This window comes from Lontra canadensis, unplaced genomic scaffold (assembly GCF_010015895.1).
Source record: "Lontra canadensis isolate GAN:19392208 unplaced genomic scaffold, GSC_riverotter_1.0 scaffold100, whole genome shotgun sequence".
NCBI classification, from domain to species: domain Eukaryota; kingdom Metazoa; phylum Chordata; class Mammalia; order Carnivora; family Mustelidae; genus Lontra; species Lontra canadensis.
Window position 1 is genome coordinate 2998096 of NW_022631094.1, and position 27040 is coordinate 3025135.

General features: G+C 35.0%; 1 protein-coding gene across 2 annotated transcripts in view; it reads right to left on the reverse strand.

The window, feature by feature from the left end:
* Window positions 1-6549: 6549 nt before the first annotated feature.
* KIF5B (kinesin family member 5B) overlaps window positions 6550-27040 on the reverse strand; it is a 43991-nt gene continuing 23500 nt past the window's right edge. Inside the window, exons 13-26 of one of the 2 annotated variants that reach the window (XM_032837906.1) lie at window positions 25848-25916; window positions 23944-24150; window positions 21570-21713; window positions 17567-17755; window positions 16667-16784; window positions 16074-16135; window positions 15863-15972; window positions 14874-14975; window positions 13804-13864; window positions 13620-13691; window positions 13343-13447; window positions 12232-12448; window positions 11563-11712; window positions 6550-7604 (exon numbers count right to left, since the gene is read on the reverse strand). In XM_032837906.1, coding sequence (XP_032693797.1) covers window positions 11582-11712; window positions 12232-12448; window positions 13343-13447; window positions 13620-13691; window positions 13804-13864; window positions 14874-14975; window positions 15863-15972; window positions 16074-16135; window positions 16667-16784; window positions 17567-17755; window positions 21570-21713; window positions 23944-24150; window positions 25848-25916 — 1587 coding nt within the window. In that variant the 3' untranslated portion in view covers window positions 6550-7604; window positions 11563-11581. Of the gene's footprint in view, window positions 7605-11558; window positions 11713-12231; window positions 12449-13342; window positions 13448-13619; window positions 13692-13803; window positions 13865-14873; window positions 14976-15862; window positions 15973-16073; window positions 16136-16666; window positions 16785-17566; window positions 17756-21569; window positions 21714-23943; window positions 24151-25847; window positions 25917-27040 lie in introns of those variants that run through there. The other variant, XM_032837907.1, reaches the window with a different exon arrangement.

Here is a 27040-nt window from a genome sequence, read left to right on the forward strand (position 1 = left end):
AAGAAATAAAAGGCATCCAAATTGGCAATGAAGAAGTCAAACTCTCAGTCTTTGCAGATGATAGGATACTTTATGTGGAAAACCCAAAAGACTCCACTCCAAAACTGCTGGAACTCATACAGAAATTCAGTAAAGTGTCAGGATATAAAATCAATGCACAGAACCAGTTGCATTTCTATACACCACCAATAAAACAGAAAAAAGAGAAATTAAGGAGTCAATCCCATTTACAATTGTACCCCAAACCATAAGATATCTAGGAATCAATCTAACCAAAGAGGCAAAGAATCTGTACTCAGAAAACTATAAAGTGCTCATGAAAGAAATTGAGGAAGACACAAAGAAATGGAAAAACTTTCCATGCTCATGGATTAGAAGGACAAATATTGTGAAACTACGCTACCTAGAGCAACCTACACATTTAAAGCAATACCTATCAAAATACCGTCAACTTTTAAAAAACAGAACAAATAATGCTTTAACTTATATGGAATAAGAAAAGACCCCGAATAGCTAGAGGAAGGTTGAAAAAGAAAACCAAAGTTGGTGGCATCACCATTTCAGACTTAAAGCTCTAGGGCAAAGCTGTAATCATCAAGACAGTATGGTACTGGCACAAAAACAGACACATAGATCAATGGAACAGAATAGAGAGCCCAGAAATAGAACCTCAACTCTATGGTCAACTAATCTTCGACAGAGCAGGAAAGAATGTTGAAAGGAAAAAAGACAGCATCCTCAACAAATGGTGTTGGGAAAATTGGACAGCCACAGGCCGAATGAAACTAGACCATTTCCTTACACCACACCCAAAAACAGACTCAAACTGGATGAAAGATCTCAATGTGAGACAGGAATCCATCAAAATCCTTGAGGAGAACATAGGCAGCAACCTTTTCGACCTCAGCTACCGCAACTTCTTCCTAGAAACATCGCCAACACGAGAGAAGCAAGGGCAAAAATGAACTCTTGGGACTTCATCAAAATAAAAAGCTTCTGCACAGCAAACAGTCAGCAAAACCAAAAGACAACTGACAGAATGGGAGATGATTTTTTGCAAATGACATCAGATAAAGGGATAGTATCCAAAATCTAGAAATAACTTACCAAACTCAACACCCAAAGAACAAATTATCCAAGAAATAGGCAGAAGACATGAACAGACATTTCTGCAAAAACATCCAAATAGCCAATAGACACATGAAAAAGTGCTCAACATCATTTGCCATCACAGAAATACAAATCAAGACCACAGTGAGAAACCACTTCACACTAGTCAGAATGGCTAAAATTAACCAGTAAGAAAATGATAGGTGTTGGAAAGGATGCAGAAAAAGGGGAACCCTCATACACTGTTGGTGGAAACGCAAGCTGGTGCAGCCACTTTGAAAAACAGTATGGAGGTTCTTCTAAAAGTTGAAAATAGAGCTACCCTACGACTGAGCAATTGTACTACTGGGTATTTACCCTAAAGATACAAATGTAGTGATCAGAAGAGGCACATGCACCCCAAGGTTTATAGCAGCAATGTCCACAATAGCCAAACTATGGAAAGAGCCTAGATGGTCATCAACAGATGAATGGAAAAAGATGTGGTGTATACACACACACACAATGGAATACTATGCAGTCATCAAAACCCCCGAAATCTTGCTATTTGCAATGACATGGCTAGGACTAGAGGGTATTACGCTAAGTGAATTTAGTCAATCAGAGAAAGAGAACGATTATATGCTCTCTCTGGTATGAGGAATTTAAGAGGCAGGGCAGGGGGTCCTGGGTGGGGGAAGGGAGGGAAAAATGAAACAAGATGGGACCAGGGAGGGAGACAAACCATTAGAGACTCTTAATCTCAGGAAACAAACTGAGGGCTGCTGGAGAGGAGGCAGGTGGGAAGGATAAGGCAGCTCGGTGATGGACAATGGAGAGGGTATGTGCTATGGTGAGTGCTGTGAATTGTGGAGGACTGATGATACACAGACCTGTACCCCTGAAACAAATAATACATTATATGTTAATAAAAAAAATGGATTAAGAGCCTCAATGTGAGACATGAAACCATAAAAATCCTAAAAGAGAGCACAGTCAATAATTTGACATTGGCCATAACAACAATCTTTCTAGTCAAGTCTCCCAAGGGAGTTAAATCTCCCTTCCTAAGCAAGGGAAATAAAAACCTTTTTAGCACTACATCAAAATAAGCTTCTGCACAGGAAAACAGTCAACAAAACTAAAAGTTCACCGAATGGGAGAAGGTATTTGCTAATTATATATCTGATAAAGGGTTAGCATCCAAAATATATAAAGAATCGATACAGGGCACCTGGCTGGCTCAGTTAGTTAAGTGTCTGACTCTTGATTTCGGCTCATGTCATATCAGGATCTTGAGATCGCACACTGCACTGGGCTCCGTGCTCAGTGGAGAGTCTGCTTGAGATTCTTTCCCTCTGCCCCTTTCCTCCCACTTGCTTGTTCTAAAAATAAATCTTAAAAAAAAAACAACAACAACCCTATATAACACTTAAATAATCCAACTTAAAAACACACAGAAGACATTTCTCTAAAAACGACATCCATATGGCCAACAGACCCATGAAAAGATGCTCAAATCCCTCATCATCAGGGAAATACAAAGCAAAAGCACAATGAGGGATCACCTCACAACGATCAGAATGGCTAAATTCAAAGACAGAAGAAAACAGGTATTGGTAAGGATGTGGAGAAAAGGGAATGCTCTTGCACTGTAGGTAGGAATGCAGATTGGTGCAGCCATGGTAGAACACAGTATGGAGGTTCCTCAAAATGTTAAAAATAGTACGGTGCTATCATCCAGTAACTGTACTATTGGTTTTTATCCCCAAATTACAAAACAAAACAAAACAAAAAACAAAAAACAAAGGGCTACATGCTCCCCTATTATGTATTGCAGCACTATGTACAATGGCCAAAGAATGGAAACAGCCTGTGTCCAATGACAGATGAATGGATAAAGATACCGCGTGTGTGTGTACGTATATAAGAATATTACCAATCCATAAAAAAAGAATGAAATGTCATTTGCAACATGGATGGACCTAGAGAGTATAATGCTAAACAAAATCAGAGAAAGACAAATACAATTTCACTTATATGTGGAACTTAAGAAAACTAATGAAACAAGGAAATATTAGAGTGGACAAACCAAGTAACAGACTCTTAACTACAGAGAACAAATTGATGGTTACCAGAGGGGAGGTTAAGGAGGGGTGATGGGGATTAAAGAGTACACTTACCAAGAGGAAGAGTAATATATAGAATAGCTTAAAAAAAAAAAAATGCATATGCTCTGCAGACTTGACCCTTCGGTCATTTCCCTGTTTCTGCAAGTGTAACCAGAACTGACATACTCCGTAAGTGGCAGGACTCCCCACATGCACCTTTGGCCTGCAGGACACTGGCTATGCCAGAAGCCAAACAGAAGCCTCTGAATCTGTGGTGCCCTCCCTTCCCACACCTACCAGCCAAATCAGTATGCGATGTGCTCCTTTCAGATTACAAGAGGACCAAAAAGCAGTTTACATTCACATGTAGCAGACAACATACATGTACAATTTTGCTCCAGGCCCGTGTTAACTCTCCTACCCTCTATTCTAAGTTTGAAGCAATCTGAGTACCTGGTCATTCCACAGAAGGTCACATCGACACTGTTAAGCTTATTGAACTGGATGAGACAGAAGTGGCTAGCACACTGAGACCCTGATAAGACAGACTGCATTAGCACCCAGTGTAGGAGATAAACCTTATTAAGAATCTGTTTCCATTTAAATCTCTCCATGAAAGGGAAAAATGACTTGAGGCTCATAGAGCACTCTTAAAAGATAATAACCAAATAACATACAAAAAATAAGGAAAAAAGGCACAACTCGTCATCACTATCAGATGATAATGAAATGATAATTCTGAAACTTTCAAGTAAAGGAAAAGAATCATTTACCCCGTTTTTCCTATACAAACTATACCACTGGTTAAACAAATAGTAGATGAAGGCAAAGTTCTCTATGACAGCTAACAAATAATTATCAAATTAGAATACTGCCATTCTGTAACCCCTAATAAATTGATAAAGGGACTGATCATCAATGGCAGTTAATAATCCAGCAAGAGACTAGACATTATGTGCCACCTGATGGAATACCAGCACCTATGAAATAATGCTGCCCCCTACGCCAACAAAAACAACAATCTGAATCTGAAGTCTCTAGATCCAGGATAAATTTACTTTCCAAGGAAATACAAAGGACGGAGGCGTTAGTATCAAAGGAATGCAATCATCAAAATATGGGAATTTCTACAGGACAAATAACCCGTTTTCCTCATAAACTAATTACAAGGAGAAAAAAATGAGAAAGAGAAATGGAGGGGACACTACTCTAGTATATGGATTATAATTGGGTCTTGATTCAAAGAGTTTATAAACATTGAAATTTTGTTTAGGAAATTTTTTTGTGTTTTAAAGAGTATGTATTTTAATATATATGCTGAAATACTTACGAATAAATGCATATGACATTTGGGATTGCGTCAAAATAATAGGGGGGAGGGGACACACAAGTGTGGTTATGGATGGAACAAGATTAGCCACGAGCCAATTAACTATTGAAATGGAGTGATAGGTACTTGGATCTTCATCATTTACTACATGCTTTTATGTGATTAAACATTTCTATAACAAAGAATTTAAGATTATTATCCCTCTTCCCCATCCCCAACAAAAAGCCAAATCAACCACTAGAATTCATGAATAGTCTTTCTTTAGTTTTCTCCAGCTAGGCCTGAATGACCATTAAGGACCACTGAGTAAGTATTGAAAAACAAACACTTCTTAGAGATGTTAATAAAACAATCAGGCTCAGATGAGCAGAACCACGCAGGAAGGCTACACTAAAGTAACAGGTGAGATTGTGGATTCACTTCTGGTTCTTAATTTTTTAGCCTACATCCTTAATACCCAGTGTCCAAAGAGTATGCAATACATTAGGAAACAAAATATAAATGAATAGTCACCACCTACAAGACAAAGGCCACTCAGTCATATGAAATCAACCTAATACTTCACTAAGTAAGTTTTAAGAAAGTTACTACATTTCAAAAAATTTTTCCTCTTTATTTAAACATAAAACACATTTACAGCATGCAGGTTAACTTAAAACTTAAAGATTATATGGCGTCTTCCCAAACCAATTATCTTTTGAGTGTATCTTCAAGCACTGAAAATAAACCAACATATTCCACAGGTATATTCAGATTCTTTTCTGTCACCTTATATCAAATTGAAAGTTATGAACAGTAGCTTGCTTAAATTAGACAAATAATTTAATTGATCACCATGAATAAATATTACTTTTATTTCATTGAGTTTCTCTTCTGAACCATTTATCAATACCATTCAGAGGAACGTTAATAGTCAGTCAAAAAAAAAGAAAAAAAGAAAAAAAAAGACACCGCAAATTGAAACGTGTCAATGTTCTAGATGATCAGAAATTTTATAAGAGTAAATGTTGTGTTTAATGACCTACCATAGCAAAAAGAGCAGTTCACTGAAAACTAATTTATGAAATTCTTTGTACACTTTGTGAAAGTCTGAAATTATAAATAGAAAAGAACCATTTCAATATTTTAAAAAACCCTAACATTGTGAATTCTGAACCACATGCTAATTACAATTGTTTGTTACACAGCACCAATACCCGTGATACATCTTACAAGAATGAAACTACCATAATGTTCAGATAAAAGAGAAAAAAAATTCTGCTTCATTTAAAAATACTGCCAAAGAAGCAAGCTTTCTTTTGAAACAAAATACAAATGTCTATGTAAATGCAGCCCAACAGTTTTCCATTTAGAAAACTATCACCATAAATAGGCTATAGCACTTCTTTTTTTTTTTTTTTTTTTAAAGTTAACTGTATTACTTCAATCTTGCTGCACACCAAGTTTTCATCTCAATTTCTGGAGTGTTTCTTTTGACCAGTCTGAAAAGCAACACCATCATTTTGAAGGTTGCAGACTACAACAGCAAGGACTTTTGACTGTTAAAAAAATAAATAAATAAATTTATCTTTTAAATCAAAACTATTATAAAAGTGGAAATTACAATAGTTAAATAGAAAAATAAGCCAATTATGATCTGAGTCTTCTGACTATGGCTCCAAATTTAATACAAATATCTGTGTATAAAACTTTTTCAAAAAGTTAATTCTGCCAGCCAGATCCTAACACAGAATTTTCCAACTTTCTCTATTGACTGAATCACCTTAAAATCATCATTATCTGCAAATTTCTGCTAATATAGGTATAGTCACCCCACACACAGATGAGGCAAATATTTAAATCTCCCTCCCTACTACATTTTGAACTTCTGAAAATAAAACTTTTGACGTTGTTTGATAAGCTGAGGAAGAAGTGGCAAAAACGGATACACTTAGTACAAATTACCAAATTATGGGCTATAGCCAACAAAATTTCTTTGAGGATTATTAGTGACTTGCACTTTGCTATTTCTAGGTAGCAGGTTAAAAATACCTCAGGGATTTCAGACCAAAATTCACCTATAGATTTATAAGCTCACCATTAAGTTCTCCACAATTTTTCTCAATTTCCATTGGCTATAAATTTAGATCAACCAATACAGTAGTTAAGAATATAAATGCTGTTTAATCCTGTAGTATCTTACTTCATTTCACTATATGAAGATGACAAATCAGTATCTGTCTAATTCTTATATTAATTAACAGGCTCACCAGAATGAAGCAGAGTGTTTTCATTCCATCACGCCATGTTGATTATAGAACTGGGAAGAGAAATAGAATTCCTTCTCCAAATCCTCTTTCTTAAATGGAGATTTGCTTTTGATATTATAAAATATTTCTATTAAAGATAATTCAGTAACAGGCATTTCATGAAGATAATTAATTAGCCGTGCTCAGTCTCAAATGCCTTGTTAGGCAGTTTTAAGGTTTCAGTGCTCAAACAGTAGTTTTCAGAAGCAAACTTCAGACACAGTACAAATAATTTTAACTCTGAAATCATTTCAAGGGATTTTAAAGTACAGTACTGACCTGATATATTTTGTGGGTATGTAGTGTTTTAGGTGGTGAAATTAAAGACATTTAATCTAATTGTTCCATTTTCCCTAAAGTAAGGAAGACACTTTATTAAGAAAAGTAAGAAGCAGTAGCAGCTAGGTAACTTAAACTGAGATTAAAAAACAAACACAAACAAACAAACAAAAGACAAGTACAAAAAGCACAATCCTATATGGTACAATTAGCTTGGCACAGTGAAGACTAAATTTAAGACACAAAAGACAAACTGTGTAATAAATAGAACCACAGTTGTAAACTGTCATCTTTTCCCCTCCTAAGACGCCAAAATTGCACTCTAGTTGTGTTGGGAAGCAGCAGAGTTTACAAGAAGAGTGGGTAGGAAACGGCTGTACAGGCCAGGTATAATTTATACATTAAAAAAGGGTTATAATTCTACAATTCCCAGGGGGTAGAGGTTATAGTCACTGAATGACTCTGCTTGATATTATGTCCTCTTCATTCTTCAATTATTTTCAACACCTGAAAATAGATGCAAAAATTTATATAAATTAGTTTAAAAAAATCATGAAAAGAATGAAACAAGTAAATAAAACATACCAATATATTTAAAAACATTTTAGCCAATAGCTTAGACCACTTGCCCCCAATTAAAAAGATGGCAATAATTAAATGATTTGATCGCTTTTCTTTTTATTTAGCTTCTGCTTCGAAGAAGCTCTTTGTTTTTATCTCCCCAAGAGAGTTATGAGTGAGCATATGTAGGAATTACATTAAAAAAAAAAAAAAAGATGGTTAATAAAATGGAAGTCAGTGGACAGTGTCAGTGACATTCTTAAGCCAAAGACCATGATGTTATATTCATGGTAGCTGTAAAAAAAAACAAAAAACCAACAAGAAGTGTGGGTTGGAGAGAGGGATAGGTAAAAACAAGATAGAGTAGGAAAAGAAACAGTGAAATAAACAATTCCAGCTGTTGTCACCTGGAGGCATTCTGGTATTAAGCCACCTACTTACCTGTGTGTTTAGGAAAACTCAACTTGTTGACAGTATTATGCAAGAAAGACAACCAGACATGAAAAACTGGGTTCCAACAGAATCGGTATTATTAACACATTGTTGTCTTCCCCAGAAATAAACCCAGTGTTTTGAAATGTTTTCCTTAATAAGTAAAAATAATTTTAAAATTTCTCTACATATTATTCAACTTTTCAACAATTTATCACTTATGGAGCTCATATACTCCACAATCATGGTTTAAGACTGAATGATCCAAGGCTTTAAAAAATAAAAACCACTATCCTTTTGGACCAGCAATGAAACAATCCTGTAATCAACTATACTTCTATCATTACTACTCCAAGTCTTCAAAACCTAGTCTGGCTAGGTTAGCTATCTCCCTCATGTGCTAAACTGCTGTCATTACACTGGGATCAGCATTCTACTTTCTAGCTAAAACTTAAGTTATATGTAACAAAGGCCCTGGTCTATCCTCTCTGCAAGTAAGATAGGAGTTCAAAGTTTACCCGTGAATTCTAATGTGAGGACAATACCCAAAAGGAATAAACTTTTATCTGTATCTCTATTTATGCTGTGAAAATCCCTTTGCCCACCTACACTTCCAGAAAAGGCAGCCTGCCTATTACTGAACAGCTGCTCTGTACTAGGTAACAACATTTTAACTTGCGTAATTCTCAAAAGTGACTTACATTTCACTAACAAAGGGGCTCAGCAAGTGATTACTCCAAACAGGGAAAAACAGAGGCTGTCTCCAATTGGCAGGAAAGCAATCTACTGTATATCTACGGATGTGACACAATATTAAACACATACTACTTTATTTGGTAGTCTTGTTAAAGATGCTTATGCCCCACCTCATAAATGCTTTCATTATATAGGGAATAGAGAAATAAGGCTATCACACATAGAAACACACCCAGAGGAGGCATATGCTCAAGATAACTGGCCTAATCTCCTCAGTAAACCAATGTCATTAAAAAGGGGGGATTTTTCTAGATTAAAAGAGACTTCAGAGGTCTAACTGAATGTAAACAGTGGTCATGGATTATACCGTGGTTTAGATAAACCAGCTATAAAGGACTTAGGGGGGAAAAATAATTAGAGAAATCTGAATATGGACTGGCATTAGATAATATTAAAAATATTTTGTTGCATGCAATGTTATTGTGGTTATGGAAAAAATGTTTTATAGGTACATTAGTTTTAGACCATAAATACATAATTTATTTTCATGCTTAAGAAATTTAAAGGAGGGGCGCCTGGGTGGCTCGGTGGGTTAAAGCCTCTGCCTTCGGCTCAGGTCATGATCCCAGCATCCTGGGATCGAGTCCCGCATCGGGCTCTCTGCTCAGCGGGGAGCCTGCTTCCTCCTCTCTCTGCCTGCCTCTCTGCCTACTTGCGATCTCTGTCAAATAAATAAATTAAAAAAAAAAAAAGAAATTTAAAGGAGTAAAATAAAAATAAAGAAATTAAATACTATAAAAAGTAATATGCTGAAGTTCATAAAAATAGGAAAGTTGGGATTCAAACTGTGACTTTTCTAAACAAAAAATTGGAGTTTCTGCTATATGATGGAATCCTAGCAGCTTACTACCTAGTTGTGTTGTACAAGAAAATGTTCAGAACATATTACTAAGTTAAAAAAGCAGGTTACAAGGGCGTCTGGGTGGCTCAGTCGTTAAGCGTCTGCCTTCAGCTCAGGTCATGATCCCAGGGTCCTGGGATCGAGCCCCACATCAGGCTCCCTGCTCAGTGAGGAGCCTGCTTTTCCCTCTCCCACTCCCCCTGCTTGTGTTCCCTTTCTCATTGTGTATCTCTCTGTCAAATAAATAAAATCCTTAAAAAAATAAATAAATAAAAGAGCAGGCTACAAAGAAACATTCATCAACAGTTTAAAATTAATTTTTAAAAGATCTTATTTATTTGTGAAAGAGAGAGCACAAGCAGGGGGAGCAGCAGGCAGAGGGACAGGGAGAAGCAGACTCCCCACCCGAGGCACCCAGGTGTCCCTTAAAATTAATTTAAATATCCTAATATGCAAAGAAAGCACCAGAAAGATACAATGTATTGGACAGTATCTCTGGATGATATATATATATATATATATATATCCTACTTTGCGGTAAGTCTTTATCCTCCTATAAGGAACAATCACTCATGTGATCAGAAACAGATTAAGACAAATCTGTTAGGAAAATCATTTGCAACAGATAAATGGAAAGGACAAAGAAATAACTTAAAAAAGAAAAGAAAATATAAATGAACCAATAAATATATTAAAAAAATCCAAATTCTTATTTTTTTTTAAAGATTTTATTTGACAGACATAGATCACAAATAGGCAGAGAGGCAGGCAGAGAGAGTGGGGAAGCAGGCTCCCTGCTGAGCAGAGGACCCTGAGATGGTGACCTGAGCCAAAGGCAGAGGCTTAACCCACTGAGCCACCCAGGCACCCCCGAAACAATCCAAGTTCTTAATAAATCAACAAGATGTTTATTTTGGACTATTAAAACAGAAGCTTAAAAACTATTAATATTCAGGGGCACCTGGGTGGCTCTGTCGGTTAAGCATCTGCCTCCTTCGGTTCCAGTCATGATCCCATGGTTCTGGGATTGAGCCCCACATCGGGCTCCTTGTTCAGCGGGAATCTGCTTCTCCCTCTCCTTCTGCACCTTCCCACCACTGATGTGTGTACCCCTCTCTCTCCCTCTCCCGTTTCTCTCTTAAATAAATATATAAAATCTTTAAAAAAACTATTAATATTCCACGCTGGCGAAGATGCAACAAAATGGACAGTATCCTTGGCCAAGATGCAGTTTGACCTAATCTTTCTGGCGAGCCATGTATTAAAATGTATCGAGAGCCTAAAAAGGTTCACACTTTCTTGGGATGCCTGGGTGGCTCAGTGGGTTAAGCCTCTGCCTTCAGCTCAGGTCTTGATCTCAGGGTCCTGGGATCAAGCCCTCCATTGGGCTCTCTGCTCAGCAGGGAGCCTGCTTCTCCCTCTCTCTCTGCCTGCCTCTCTACTTGTGATCTCTCTTGCTGTCAAATAAATAAAATCTTTAAAAAAAAAAAAGTTCACACTTTCTTGTAATTCCACTTCTGGGAATCTTCTGAAAATAATTTAAAAGGTGAGGGGACACAAAAAGGTATTTCACACTTGAAATTTTCCAAATAGAAATTTCCATATATGAAATTTGAAATGTGAGACATTTGATAATATAGAAAAAAATCAACTTAATTAAATGTCCAATAAAAGGGAATAGTTATAAACCATGGTATATCCATTAGAAAGAATATAAGAGCTTTTAAAAACAATCCAGTATCTTAGTATCTTACACATTAGAAAAAAACAAAAACCAACTAATACGAAAATCCAAAAAAAAGTAGTATTTAATAATCAATGGCTGAACATTTCCATTTAGAGCTATAATTTAAAAGCCAGATTTAAAATACACACCTGTAGTAATGTGTAAAGATTACACTTGCTTGCCTCCTCCACCTCGAACTGCTACTGGCTGGCTGTTCTGAACAAATGCACCTCCTCCACGAATTGCACTTGGATGAGTTGGAGAAGCTGCTGGATGTTGCCCGGGACGAATAGGCTTAGCTAATATGAAAAAGAAGAACTGACTTTAGAATAAATCTTAACACATGACTGTAGTGACAGTTTAGGTCTCTTCTTTTCATTCACAATTCCCAAATGTGGTTTTTCTTTGCCATTCTGTTTCTCAGAAAATTTTCCTTTTGGTTATAACCTTTACACCAGGACCTATATAATCCCCAGCCTCTTAAAAACCTTATTCCTGTATGAATAGTACTCTAAAGCATGTAGTATTATTACTGACAACTTATTTTCTTGCAAGTCTCTCTTTGCTTTAGGAATGCTCTCTATATAGTTTCACTTCTGACCACTCTTGCATGCCCATCTAGTTCTTATTTATTTTCTTGTCCTGTGAATGTAGCTATCCCTCAATCTGCTCTTCATGCCCAACAATGCCACTCTGGTAAATTAGAAATACAAATACCTCCATGACAACACATAATCAATCAATCAGATTATGTTTTCAAGTAAATAAATACATTCAAACCAAGCAAAGTTTAAAAGGTTTTAATGTGTTCTACTAACCAATTTGTGCAGAATGTCCTCTTCTGGCCATATTCTTTGATCTGACTGCTTCCTTTATACGATCTACTTCTTGCTGATAGCGTTTGCGATCACGAGATGCGTTTTCTTTGGCTTCTTTCAGTGCGGACTCCAAAGCTTTCACTCTTTCGGCTGTAGCTCTAAGTCGCTTTTCCAACTTAGGAAGTTCACAGCGAAGATCTGCATTATCACGTACCAACTACAAGTACATAAAGAAAATAAGTAGTTTAGCTTTAACAAGATGATTTGAGAAACTACAAACATTTCATAATTTCTCTTTAGAAAAAAAGTAAAACTACATTTTATATTAACATTTTCCATTTAGTTAACTTAACTTAGGCAGCAACACACAAAGAATACATACATCCATGCATATCATCTATATATGTATTTCTCACAGATACAATTTCACTCAATTTTGGGGGGCAAGGGGAAATTATTCTGTCTCCTCACTAGGCAATGACAGTAAGGTGTAAGGTGTTAGGTCTCTTCAATAAGGTACTAATCTGGTAAATACCATTTTAAGTGTTAAAATAAGTGTGGAAAGCAAAACGGCTAAAATTCCCTTTACTCTAGGTACAAACATCACACTTATATGAATAAAGATGTGCAATTCCATATGCTAAGAAACTTTAAAAATAATTAAATCACATATTAAGCCACAAAAAAGCAAAACAACAAAAACAAAGACCCACACAATAAGTACAATTTAAAAAAAAAATGAACTTTCTCATTATTTCATATAGTTCACACTCTGGGGCATTAAATGACAGACAAAAAAATACTGTATTTTAACTGCAAAGTCCTATCTACTAAAGATTTAAAAATTATCATGAGTAAGTGCGAAAAACTGACATGCCTGAAATCCTAGAAAATAAATACCCATTTTCATTGGCCTCTTGATAATAGGGTTGTTAAAAACATTAACATCCTTAAAAATTGCTAGTGATTTATTTATATAATTGCTAAATAAAGCAATAGAACAGCTCAGGGCATGAAAATTCCTTAGACCTCGGAAATACTCAAACACTTGCCATTCCTCAATTTTTTTCTTATAATTTTGCAGTTACCTATAAAATAGATTCTTTGTTACCTGTTTGTGCACTTTAGTGAGTTGTTCAAGGTTATTTTCAAGAAAGGAGATCTTTTGCTTTTGAGCAGCACTGCCTCCAGTGTCATCAGAATCGATCTCGGCACTCTAAGAAAAGAAGGTCAATGAATACTATGAAAACATTAAAAGTTAAAAAGTTCTAACCTTAACTATACAAAAATTGTTATGACAACGTAAAATTACCTCAGTTACAGATATAAATAATTAGACATAGTAAGCACCATTTCTATAAATACCCACCTCAGTATTATCTTATTACCTTTTTAACTCTGGTGGCGAGGTCCTGAACAAAGAGTTTCCGCAGGTTGTGTAAAGTCTGAAGTTCTTTTGCCTTGAATTAAGAACAGCAATGTTTTTGGAATTTGGTCTTTAAATATTTAGTATAACCAAGGGGAAACCCATTAAACATCCCACCATCTTATTTATTTTCGAGCTTTTCTTACCACTGTCTCTTCCAAACCCTTCAAATCTTGTCTTGCTTGTTCTCGTCTATCTTGCATGACTCTAAACAGCAGAATATACATATTTTCAACTCTGAATTCCATGAAGTTAGTTTTATTTTCAAATAAATTTTACATGCCTTACAATCTCCTTCTAAATCTATAGTTTATTAGAAAAAAAAAACTACTACTACAGCGTGTAGGGATGAAAATAAAATGTAGCAGAATTCAAAGAATTAGGAAGGAATGGTTCTTATATTTTAGAATATACCACATAGAACACACTAACTACTATTTATCCAAAATAATTCTGCTTAAACTGGGAATTATAAATTATTGAAGACTAAAACATTTTATGTATTTCATATTAAAGTTATTCTAAACAGAACTATGGTTGAGATTCGGCAGTTTGTGTAACACCAACTCTGAAAGTTGGTCCTGACATGTGACCGTACTAATAAGAGCAGTTCCATTTGTAAATCATCTGTCATAAATTCAAGAAGTGAGGAGTTATAGTCATGAGTTTTCTACCTGCTGAGATTCTAGAAAACTGAGTACTGAGTATACTCTCAGTACACCAGGTAAAGTAAAGGAGGAACACTTCTTTTTAAATTTCACAGAAGGCTTTTGTGGCAGAAGGCTTCTAAATGACTTAATGATATTCAAAGTATATTTTTATAATGAAATCCTGACAGAAGTCTGAACCTGCCTTCAGTGAAGAATATAAGACCTTGCAAATTTTAAGGTATATATTAAAACTCAGAAGGTTTAAGAAAAATATCCTATAGCCGTTAAAAACTTAAAAATGTGTCCACTGGGTACATCCAAGAGCAATGCCTGTGGTCCTCTAATTTACTTTTGATTTTTTTTTTTTTTAAGATTTTATTTATTTACTTATTTGAGAGAGAGAAAACACGTGAGAGCAAGTAGCGGACTCCTGGCTGAGCAGAGGGAGCCTGACACAGGGCTCAAGCACAGTCACGACCTAAGATGAAGGCAGACACTTAACTAACTGAACCAATCACATGCCCCCAGTTGTTAGTTTTTAAATTTGAATTAAAACATTTACTCACGTAAGTTCATGTAGTTTTCTGCTCTTTTCCTGATCTGTAGCTTTCAACTTCTCATGCTCTACTCTTAGACGTTCCTGCTCTAACATCATTTTCTGGTTTTGGCTGACAAAAGAAAAAAACGTAACACAGTATCAGTATCAAAAAAACAGTATCCATTTTCTGAATGGCATCATTGAAATTCTTTCAAATTCTTAAATTCCATCATTTCGCTACTGAAATACTCAAGACCACCTGTTATACTCAAGACCACCTTCCCCACAGGGGAATGAAGAGGACCTGGCTATTTTCAGTCATGAAATATTTCTCATATTTTGGTCTGAAGCCATGAATCTCATTCTGTATTTATCATTAAGGCAATGACCCACATATCAAAATTTGTCATCATTTTTTCTTACTTACTCTCCTCTGGTTCCTACTCAAATCATGATTTAGTTGCAGACCTCCAATTTTTATAAATTCTAAGCTATGTATACATACAGCTATGGAAACAGAGCAAATGAAAAACCAAGAATACAATTATTTTTTTTAAAGTTCTTGAATTAAAATAAAGTAAAAACTTAAAAAAAAAAAACCCCAACCTTCTAAAACCCACATTTCCAAAAGTTTTTCTCTGTTAAGGAATTTTTAAAAAGGAAGTTAATTTTTAAAAACCTTTTTTCTTTTTTAAGATTTTATTTATTTGAGAGAGGGAGAATGAGAGGGAGAAACAGACTCCCCACTGAGCAGGGAGCCTTGACATGGGGCTCAATCCCACAACCCTGAGATCATGACCTGAGTCAAACTGAGCCACCCAGGTACCCAATTTTTAAAAATTTCACCTGGAACTTAGAAGTTATGCTCTTAACTAAAAAGATTCTTTACGCGCAAGGCAAAATAAAAATTTTCAATGAAAAATGGAGACTTCTGAAAAGATATTATTTCCTCTTGCTAAACAGTCAATCTTTCTGAGTTAGCTTCTAGTATCTCAGAGGGAAGAAAAGTATACTTACTCTTGAAGATCAGTGATGAGTTTTTCTTTTGCCTCAACTTCATCTCTCAAACTACTAATCTGTTTTTGATGAGTTTCTCTGTGGCTTTGGATCTGCTGTTCAACTGCTTGCTGAAGTTATTGGGAGAAAGGGATTTAAATCAGATTAATCAAGATTAAGAATAAAAACAATGGATTAAAGTCATTAGAATCCAACATTACAGCAAACTTGCCTTAACTTCATTTGCAGTCTGAACCTTATTTAAGTGCTCCTTTTCCATCTCATGTACTTTCTCTGTTTGGGTAGAGAGAAAATAGGGAAGAAATAAGCCTTAAAGTTCTTCCTATAAACCAACGAGCCAAAGGCTTTATGAAGGATCTGTTGCTTGGCAGTACTTGACTTTAAATTATCTAAATGCCACATAGTAAATCTTGCTCTCTGGCCTCAGAACATATTTACTAATAATATAGTTATATCCTTTATGTTGATATTATAGTTTATTTTCTTTGCCTAATCCTGTAACAGATGGGTTAGGGCATGGTAGGGGCTAAGAAGCTTTCTCTATCCCCCTATGTTAAGATTTATACACTGCCCCCACCCCCCGCCACACACACCCCACATAACTTTGTTGGAAATTCCTAGATTGGCCACTTCCATATTCAAAAACAATTTTAAAAATAGGTCTCAAAATCATTTTAAAATATATTATTTCTGTTCTAAGTTATCCATATGCCCACTATTTTCAGTGTAAATTTAATTTACTACAATTATACTAAAGAAAGAATTAATATACGTAGAACTCATAAAAAAATCAAAAGTTAATACCTTGTGCTCGAAGCTGGACTAGTTCTTCACTGAGGGAATCAACTGATTCTTCTAGCTGCCTTTTCTTTTGCTCCACATTTTGAAGGTATTCAGTCAATGATTTGATTTTGGCTTCATGCTTTTGGGAAAAATATACTGATATGAAGTGCCAAAAAATAAAATCTCATGCACACATTTTGTTCTTAGGGATAATCTGAAAGTTAGCAGGTTTTCTCTGTATATCTAAACATGTAATATTACAATGATAATTTAATTAAGGAAATGGTCCCCTGTATAGCTTACAACACTTGCAAACTATGGTACTGAAGGCAGAAATATGCGATATCCTTACTAGTATCTCCGTCTAACATTACTCTTTTTCCCTACTTCTACAACTCCTATCTTGGTGAATGGCCTCATCCATTCAGTTGCCAAAGCCAGAAAACTGGTTCTGTAGTTGTCTACCCCAGAATTCTTCTAGATTTTTCAAAAGCCAAATCAGTCACATTTTCTAGCAAATTTCTATATATAACATATACATGTCACTAAATATAACCCAGTTAAATTTACTCATACACTGCAGTGAACGTAGGAAGAACTAATTGACCTTTATACTGTTACCCAAAATAACCCACAGAAGGTCATTTTCCTTAATTTTTTTTTTTTTAAGATTTTATTTATTTGACAGAGAGATCACAAGTAGGCAGAGAGGCAGGCAGAAAGAGAGAGAGGAGGAAGCAGGATCCCTGCCGAGCAGAGAGCCCGATGTGGGACTTGATCCCAGAACCCTGAGACCATGATCTGAGCTGAAGGCAGAGGCTTAACCCACTGAGCCACCCAGACACCCATTAAAATTTTTATAATCAATAAAATGTATACATGGCTGTTCAAAGTAAAGAAACTTTGTTCTGTTATACATACTTGAGAGATACGAAGCTGGCATGCTGCTAATTCCTTTTCATTTTCTTCCATTTTTTTGTTGCTCTCAGTTTGTGTGCTTTCTAACTGTTTGCAGCGTTTTACCATTGTTTTTACTTCTGACTTCATTTTGCTAATGTAGAGCCTTGCAACAGTGAACTCTTCATCTATCATGCCAGTTCCTTCAGGCTGCTGTAAGAAAAAAATAAAATAAAAAATTAAAACCAAAAATGTCCAGTTTGTGGTTACCCAGACTCTAAAATCTTTTAACAAAAGAAGTATTACCCAGTATTCATAAAAAGTATGGAGTTTTTCTTTCATTAAATAGTGTTCTTAATAAAGGGCAAGTAAACTTAGCTTTAATTTTTACCTTCCCTGTTTTCTAAAACTTAATGTTAATACATGCTTACAAGGGAAAACAACAAATGCAACCTAAAAACAAACTGAAGACACTGCCTCTTTCAATTTTTAGATTTCCTCTTCACTGATAATCATATGTAAGCCCAGTATAAAACTTAGTAATGATGTTTAGGGGCAGAGACAGGATGACTTTTAAGTTCAATAAAGAAGAACCGTGGTGACTGTATATTCCCTAAGTTTCATGTGTTTCATTAAAAATTCCAGTACAGTATTCAATGTTAAAATTAAGTGGAGCTTGAGAAGAAATAAGACTGCCTTTGTTTGTAGTGGATAGGATCGTTTAAAAAACAACATCTAGAAACAGTAAGCCATTATATTTAATACTGCAGAATACAAGATTAACTTACGAAAGTCACATTCTTATACCAGCAATGAAGAAAGTCACATTCTTATACCAGCAATGAAGAAGGGAATGTGAAATTAAAAAAAACAGTGGCACAGACATTAGAATGAAAAGAAAAAGTAATACTTGGGCATAAATGTAATATAGCAAGTATAAAATCATTATGACAAATCAATAAAGAACTAAACAAAATGGGAAATATTCCATATTCATGGATAGAAAGACTCAATACTAAGATGTCAGTTCTTCCCAACTTGATCTACGGATTTCGCATAATCTTAATAACAATCCCTGCAAGTTTATCAACAGACACTAAAGTTTAAACGGAAAGGCAAAAAACCTGAATAGCCAAACACTACTAAAGAACAAAGTCAGAGGATTGATACTACTCAACTTCAAGACTTATTATAAAGCTAGAGTAATCAAGATGGTGTGGGACTGGCAAAAGAACAGATAGTAATTGGAACAGAATAGACCCCAGGAACAGACACCCACAAATACAGTCATTTGATCTCTGACAAAGGGGCAAAGGCAATTCAGTGGACAAAGGACAGTTTTTTCAATGAGCTGTCACAGAGAAACTATCAATCCAGCCGTAAAATAACAAAGCCTGACAGACCTTATACCTTACAGAAAAAAGAAAACTCCAAATGGATCATAGACCTAAATGTAAATTATATAAAACCAAAAATCTCCAGAACAGGAGAAAATCTAGGTGACCTTGGGTTTGGACATGAGTTTTAGATACAATACCAAAAACTCAATCCTGAAAGAAAAAATTTGTAAGCTAAACTTTATTAAAATTAAAAACTTCTGCTCTGTAAAAGACGCTGTTAAGAGAATGAAAAGATAAGCCATAGACTGGGAGGAATATGTGCAAAACACTTACTGCAAAGGACTGCTACCCAAAACATACAGAGATCTCTTTAAAACTCAAGATAAGAAAACAAACAATCCCACTGCAAATTAAAACAATAAGATAACACTATACATATACTTCTCAAACCAAAAAACTGATGACATCAAATACTTGTCAGCATGTGAAGTAACAAGAGCGCTCATTCGCTGCTGACAGGAATACAAAATGCTACAGCCACTTTGGGGTTTCTTATAAAGCCAACTCTTAACATATGTTCTAGCAATTATGCTCCTAGGTATTTTTACCCAACTGAATTGAAAAGTTATGTCTACAGGAAAATTTGCATACAAATGTTTATAGCAGCTTTATGTGTAATTGCCAAAGACCTCAAGTAACCAAGATGGCCCTTGATAGAGGAATGGATAAACTGGTATATCCACACAGTGGAGTATCTGGTGATAAAAGAAATGAGCTATCAAGCCATGAAATAACTTAACTGCAGGTTGCTAAGAAAAGCCAGTTGAAAATGAAAAATACTGTATGATTCCAACTATATGGTATTTTGAAAAAGGCAAAACTATACCAGAAAAGATCACACTGGCTGTTGTTCAGGGGAGAGGGGTTAATAGGGCAAAAAGCACAAGGAATTTGTAAAGGAGGTGAAACTGTTCTCTATATATAACTATACTGTAATGGTGGTTTTGTATCCTGCATCTGTCAAAATCCATTAACCATACGACACAAAGTGAATCATAATGTAAAAACCACAAAATTAATAAAGCAAAAGCAATGCTTAATGATGATGTTAAGAGGAAAAGAATTATATACAAATGACAAAAATACTGAGAATCCCATTTTTTTTTTTTTTTAAAGAACCTATTTGCAAGGCTGACTTGGATCAAAATGCTATAATGGTATAGTGAAAAAAACAGTCCAGGAGTCAAGGAACCTGTATTTTATCAATGGCGCTGCCACCGAAAAGAAACAATTACTTCTCTTTTTCTATTTACCATTTTTTCACTTAAATTAAGACTTAGTTGAACATAAAATGGAAAGACTTTTCTAAAAAGAAGCTGCGGGGCGCATCAGTGGTTCAGAAAGCTAAACATCTGCATTTGGTTGAGGTCATATCCCTGGGTTCCGGGACCGAACCCCATGTCAGGCTCCTGGCTCAGTGGGGAGCCTGCTTCTCCCTTTCACCCTGCTCATTCTCTCTGTCCCTCAAATGAAATAAAATCTTAATAAATAAATAAATAAATAAATAAGAAGACACAAATCTATAAACAACTTTTGAACACCTATCTCGTGTTTAATGATATGAAGTAAATTTACTTTTCCATCCCCGAAGAGTCCCACATAGCTCTATCACATTAGTTCACCCTCAATGTTCAGATGGAACATTCTGGAGAGAAGAAAGAGTAAGTCACCCAGTATTTAACATTTTTCTTTTGTCTCAATGGCATGAGCCAACATTAAAAAATGATGTACTAGGAGACGAATCCTTGTCTCCATCAAAACACAGCAGCTTTGAATAACAATTAACAGAAGGAATGTGTACTCCATATTGGAAACTTTTATTTCATTTTCAAATCTTGTTAAACTGGGCATCTTATTCTTAGTAGGCTGTCGCAATAAACCTTAGTGTAAGTTTGTTCTTTGTTACATAATTAAGCTTTAATCAAGAAGAAAAAGTCCAAACAAATACCTACTGCAACATACAAATCTTTCATATTATATACATGTGTTTGCAGTTAAGAGTTTTAGTTTGCTTTTTTTGGTCTAAGTTTTAAAATTTACCAGGTCACTAATCTTTTCTTCTTATCACATGCCCAGTGCTAACATAACTAATGTTAGTATCCTAAAAAAAGATAAGAAAGAATAAAAGGCATATAGGTACTGCAACATTTTGATTACTAGTAACTCTGAAGTTCAAGGTATTATTCTCTCTACTGTTACATGTCTGAAATTTTTCACAGTAGAACTTTAAAATTAGTAGTCCTCATCTTTTTTATCTTTTCAAACATTTAAAAGCAACCACAGGCCAATTCATTTATGAGTTAACTCCCTGAGCTAATCTTCACTGTTGCCCCAGTTACATACTTTCATGTACAGTAATTTATTAACATGATCTCTAAATGAAAAATCTTTACATGGCAGAGAAAAAACCAAACAGGGATCCAAATAAATGATACTGCTTTTGAGCATCTCATATTCTCTTCCTCTTTCCTCACCTATTTAAAATGAAATTAATACCTACATCTACTACACATTGTTGTTTTGAATGAGATAATGGGTATGAAAAGAACTTTGTAAAAGTTAAGTAGTAAACAGAAGTATGAGTTCTCTACTGATAATCATACTTAGTATTTGGTTAGTAAACTTACCTTTACGTCATTATTTCCTACAGCAATTCCGATTTCTGCAAGGTCTTTTAATAAAGATGCCATCATCTCAGCAGCTCGTTTCTTCTGGTGGTTAGTCATTTCCTTAAGTTTCTGAAGTTCAGCATCTATACTTGCTAAGGTTGCCTTACAGAACCCCAAACAAAGGCACAGTTAAAGCTAGTCAGTGAAAGATTACTTCAAATATTGACAGGTATTTCAGTTCACCCAGGGCTCACAAACGCATTATTTTCTACTTTCAGTTTTTTGAACTAACTGATCTACTGAGTTCTGGGATAGCTAGCAGTTTAAACTTAGAAAATATTTTAGACCTAGCAGACTCTGTAAAGTAGCCCGATTATGCTCTTTGAAAACCAGAGAGTCTGTACCATTTCACTATATATTTTTAAAAAGATTTTATTTATTTAGTTGAGAATGAAAGAGCAAGAGAACACAGGCAGGGGGAGCGGCAGAAGCAGAGGGAGGAACCAAACATGGGGCTCCATCCCAAAGCTGAAGGCAGTTGCCCAACCAACCGAGCCACCCAAGCATCACCCCATTTCACTAATTTTTGAGACTGGGTTATGTTTTCTACCTAGAGGTGAGGAACTTCCAAAATAATTAGATTGAATTTTCTTTTATTACCATAGTATATGTCTTATCTTTGGAAACAGAGTCTGAGCAAAATAATGTTAGAATAGAACTGAACTTTCTAGATGGTTTGTGTGTTTTATCTATTTTCTATATACACAGTCATTGGAAAAGTCCACTTGATAATTACTGCTTCTTTGATATTATGACATAAGCAATTATCTAGGAGATAGTGATGAAGTAGCATTACTGAGTTTAATTAAGTTTAAAATAATAGCTGCTTTACCAGCAACAAAGTCACCATAATTTTGAAAAGTCCAACCCAATTTGACCATATTAAAACTAATCATTATACCACAGGTCAGATATTAAAAATCAGTAAGTTGCACTAAAAATTGCAGCTGCTTGGGGAGCCTGGGTGGCTCAGTGGGTTAAAGCCTCTGCTTTTGGCTCAGGTCATGATCCCAGGGTCCTGGGATGGAGCCTGCATTGGGTTCTCTACTCAGTGGGGAGCCTGCTTCCCCACCGCCTGCCTCTCTGCCTACTTGTGATCTCTATCTGTGAAAAAAAAATAAATAAAATCTTGAAAAAAAAATGCAGTTGCTTTTAATAAAGATGCCATTATTTCAGTTTGTTGTTTCTTCTGGACATTTCCCTAAGTTTCTGAGTACCAGTAGTGTGTCCACCCAGTTTAATCTAAAATACCAGGCATACCTTTCAAGTCTCATAAGGTAGTGTGCATTAATATCTAAATCACCAGGTATTTTCTCTAACAACTGAGTAGCAATGCTGTACACATATAAAAAGATACAGAACACTGTAAGGTTTCTAACTTCTACTACCAATGTAGTGCTGACAGATTTAGCTTTGTAACTGAGACACAGAAAGAACGGTCATAAAGACTGAAACTGGTGACCGAAGACCAAGTTACAGCTTAGAGTTGTAAGAAATTCCTGTTGTTCTTCCAAACAGTAATTAGATGTGCTAATAATGCAAACTCAGTAAGAGTTATAAGGGCACCTTGACCTCCATGCTATTAAATTGTAACTTTGGAGATTAATAGGGAAAAATGAATTTCTCATCAGGGGTATGAAACCTTTAAAAATAGTATTGACTGCTTTTCTTTAAATAGGTGAACATGGATAGGGAAATAAGTAGTGAACACTGACACTGAGTTCAACTCTAGATGTGGTTTCTGGACAAGAAGTTGGTATTGACAGTAATAAAATGTTAGTAAGAGAGTTCTTCCATGATGCTACTTCAAGTATAGTAGTCACAATCACAGTTATATACTACCTTTGGCATCACTCTAGGAGGGTGGCAAATCCTGTCTTATAGCAATAACAAAGATCCTAATTTATTGCAGAATCGCTAGGAAGAGCCTTCACTGTGCTAGGTAGGCTCTGTGCCAGGGGCTGGGAATGTAATACAACTTATAGAAAGTTGTATCTCCTTCTCTTATTTTTATGTGCACATTTCTTAACAGTCATCTAATAACATTATTGAACAATGAGAAGTTAAACTTATTTTTCCTTTAACATTAGACTATTGGGAATAGCCAACAAGTCTTCAAATGCATTTTAATTACCTTTTAACAGATCTTCAGGAACTCAAAGATAACGCTCTTCCTTCACCTCTAAGGTTTTATATAAAGGAGGAACTGAAGTTGAGGCTAGAATGCCTTAAGAACCGATACTATCAGTATTAAGCTTACTAGAAAGAAGCTAGTTAATTTCAATTAAGAATACTTTTACTAAAATATGAAGAAAACAGAATTATAACCTACCGATTTCTGATTTAGTTCATCACTAAGCAATTCATATTCCTTAGTTTTATCTTCAACTTCCTGAGATTTCTGATCATAATTGACAGCAAGCTCCTCTAAGGCTTGCAAAACTTCTTTTACTTCTTCTTTAGAGGCATCATTTTCTGCTTGCAGACGATTCAGTTCAGCTTGCATGTTATCTTGATCCCTTCTCGTAGATGCCAAAAGCTACATGAAAGAGTAAAAGTATACAGGTTTTAAAAAGGTATACGAGTTTAACAAAGAATAAAATGTGGATGCTATTAACTGTGTGAGCACTTATTCATTCAACAGATTTACTGACTACTCTATGCAGGCACTGTGATAGACACTGTGGGAGACAGCAAGAAAATTAAAAAGATTTTGTCTTTGAAGAATCTAGTAGAAGAAAAAAAGGGACATAAAATAGATGCAATACATGACGGAATGTTAACTAAGAGCCATAAAGGAGGGAGAGGACGTGACAAAGTGCTTGGCAATACGTATGTATGTATTTATGTATGCTTGGTAGTATTTAAAACAGAGAGTATTTCTGTAGGTTATTCATGAAGAAGGTGGCAAGAATTGGCCAACTTTAGTCATATGCAAATTAATTTAATGGAAAGGAAAAGGCATACTAGGTTCATGAATAATGAGCATAGAAAAAGAAATTAGTAGATGTTTAGAAGGCATGCTTTAAAGTTTAGATTTTCTTTGGTCAAAAAGGGGTGGCACCTGAGCTATGCCTCAGGAAAACTTAGCATCAACATACAAAATTTGAACTGCAGAGAAGCCAAGAGGCTAGTTAGCAGAATACTGCAAACGTCTATGGTCAGTGGCTTTTAAGTGGGAGAGGCATCTGGAAATTTGTAGGAGTATCTCTAATGGTGCAGAATGCTAATGGCACTTAGAAGTGGGGTCATGCATGTTAAATGTCTTATAACACACAGCACAGAATATTATAATGAAGAATTGTGTAGATGTTTACTAGTGACCTTTCTGAGAAAACATGCCATAACTGAAGTACAAAGATGATGTGACCAGGACTAAGTTGACTGATGGTGGCTATCTCTTCTTTATTGAAGCTATATAATCTTTGCCTCCATCTCCAAAACAAACCTTGAATGAAGTACCATTTTTAAATTATCCCCCTGCTCTGCCAGATAAGATAAACTGAGGGTCTAAACTAGGTGACAAACTAGAGAAGAGGAACTTGAAAGAACTATTATCAAAGTAAAGAAGGCAAAAATGAAGAGGTTTGATGAAGGAAGACATGGTGAGAGAGGAGTAAAAAATGTTTCATTCAATGACATTCTCAATCATACCTTATATTATACAATTATTAAAGAGAGGTCCAAGCAATTCAGAGATAAGTTATTTTCTTTCTTTAATATCCCTTTAAACCTATATGTGTGTTTAAAGTGAGGAACAACAATACAACATTGTGTTTTTAATATTTCTTCCTTCATTTACATGTGGAAATACTCTCCATAAAGGGAGGAACAGTCTACAGTTATCCCAGCCCAGTGTGGTAAGTCTTTCTCAAGAATTAATAAGACATGTTTTGGGGGAGAGTAAGGACGTAAAACAGCACTGTATGTCAAGAAAGGAAAGTAGAAGACAGAGTTAAAAACTCCAGTAGAACTATATGAAAAGAATACTGAAAAAAGTTTCCTCTCTCCCCTCCAGTTAGAACTCAAACTGAAAAAAACAGAAAAACCTTAAGAGGAAGTGAATCTTTGCTTTAATCCAATGATGTATCATATGCACAGTGAAGCACAGGAATATTAAAAAAACTTGTTGATGTACTCCAGTATATTCTAAGCTCTGTAGGTTCTTTTATGTTTAAATAATAGTGTCAAACTATAAAGCTCTTCTGAAAGCAGTATGTAAGGTATTCAACTTACTTCTTCTTGATCCAACATTTGTGTCTTCAGTTTCTCTACCAATTGGCTCTGTTGATTAATTTCTTCATCCTAGAATTTTAAAGTAGGAAGTTAACGAAGTAGCTCACAACCAAATTCTATTTTCTAATACAAATAGTAAGATTACTATTCCCCCAACCAAAATATTTCAAAACTGTTTCTCTAAATTCAGCATAGCTTATTTCAATCTCCTAGAAAAAAGTTGAAATAGATGGAATTTCTTTCAAATAATAATTGTAACATCACCCAATTTAAAAAGGCTTGTTTATAAAAAAAAAAATAGTTTAAATGCAAAAACAATAAACATTTTAATCTATTACTGAAAATTATGGCCAGGCAGTTATTCCAAAACTGCTGTATCTATTTAAAATACATATAAAATATCACCTAAAACCAAAACCAGAACTATTTACTTCTAGTCTCTCCACTGCTCTTATTTTCCCCTTCTTTTTCTGGTTCATAATTTATTTTTCACACTACTAACGGACATAATCAAAACAGGAAAACACTATTTCCACTTTATTTTGTTCCCTCTCTAATCTCCTGCATCACCTTTGAGTCCTTAGATCCCTGATTCTAAGAAATTGTTTCATTAAGGCTCTCCAATGACCCAATGCCAAATTTCCTTTTGAAAATTCTTTTAAAGGGAAAAAAATAATTATGTCTCAGTTTCTGCACTAAAACAGAAACTGTGATTTTGTATTTTTATTAATACAGATGACCCTTGAACAATGAGAGGGTTAGTGACGCTGACCATCCCCCACCACAACAGAGTTAAAGATTCACATATAACTTCTGACTTACCAAAAACTTAACTCTTACTAGCTTGCTGTTGAATGGAAAGCTTACCAATGAACAACTAATACATATTTTTTGTTAATGTATTATATATATTTATATTTAAATTTTTTAATTTTACATTTATATTTTATATTTGTAATTATATATTTTATATAAATTTTTTTATATTTAAATATAATTCATATTTTAATATAGCAAGCTAGAGAAAAGAAATGTTATTAAAATCATAAGAAAAGAAATGTTATTAAAATCATAAGAAAAATATATTTATATTACTGTATTTACTTTAAAAATGGACCTTGTTACATTATCTCTCAATTAAAAAGTTGCCTAGCATATTACAAAATGCACTGATTTGAATAATACCTACCTGC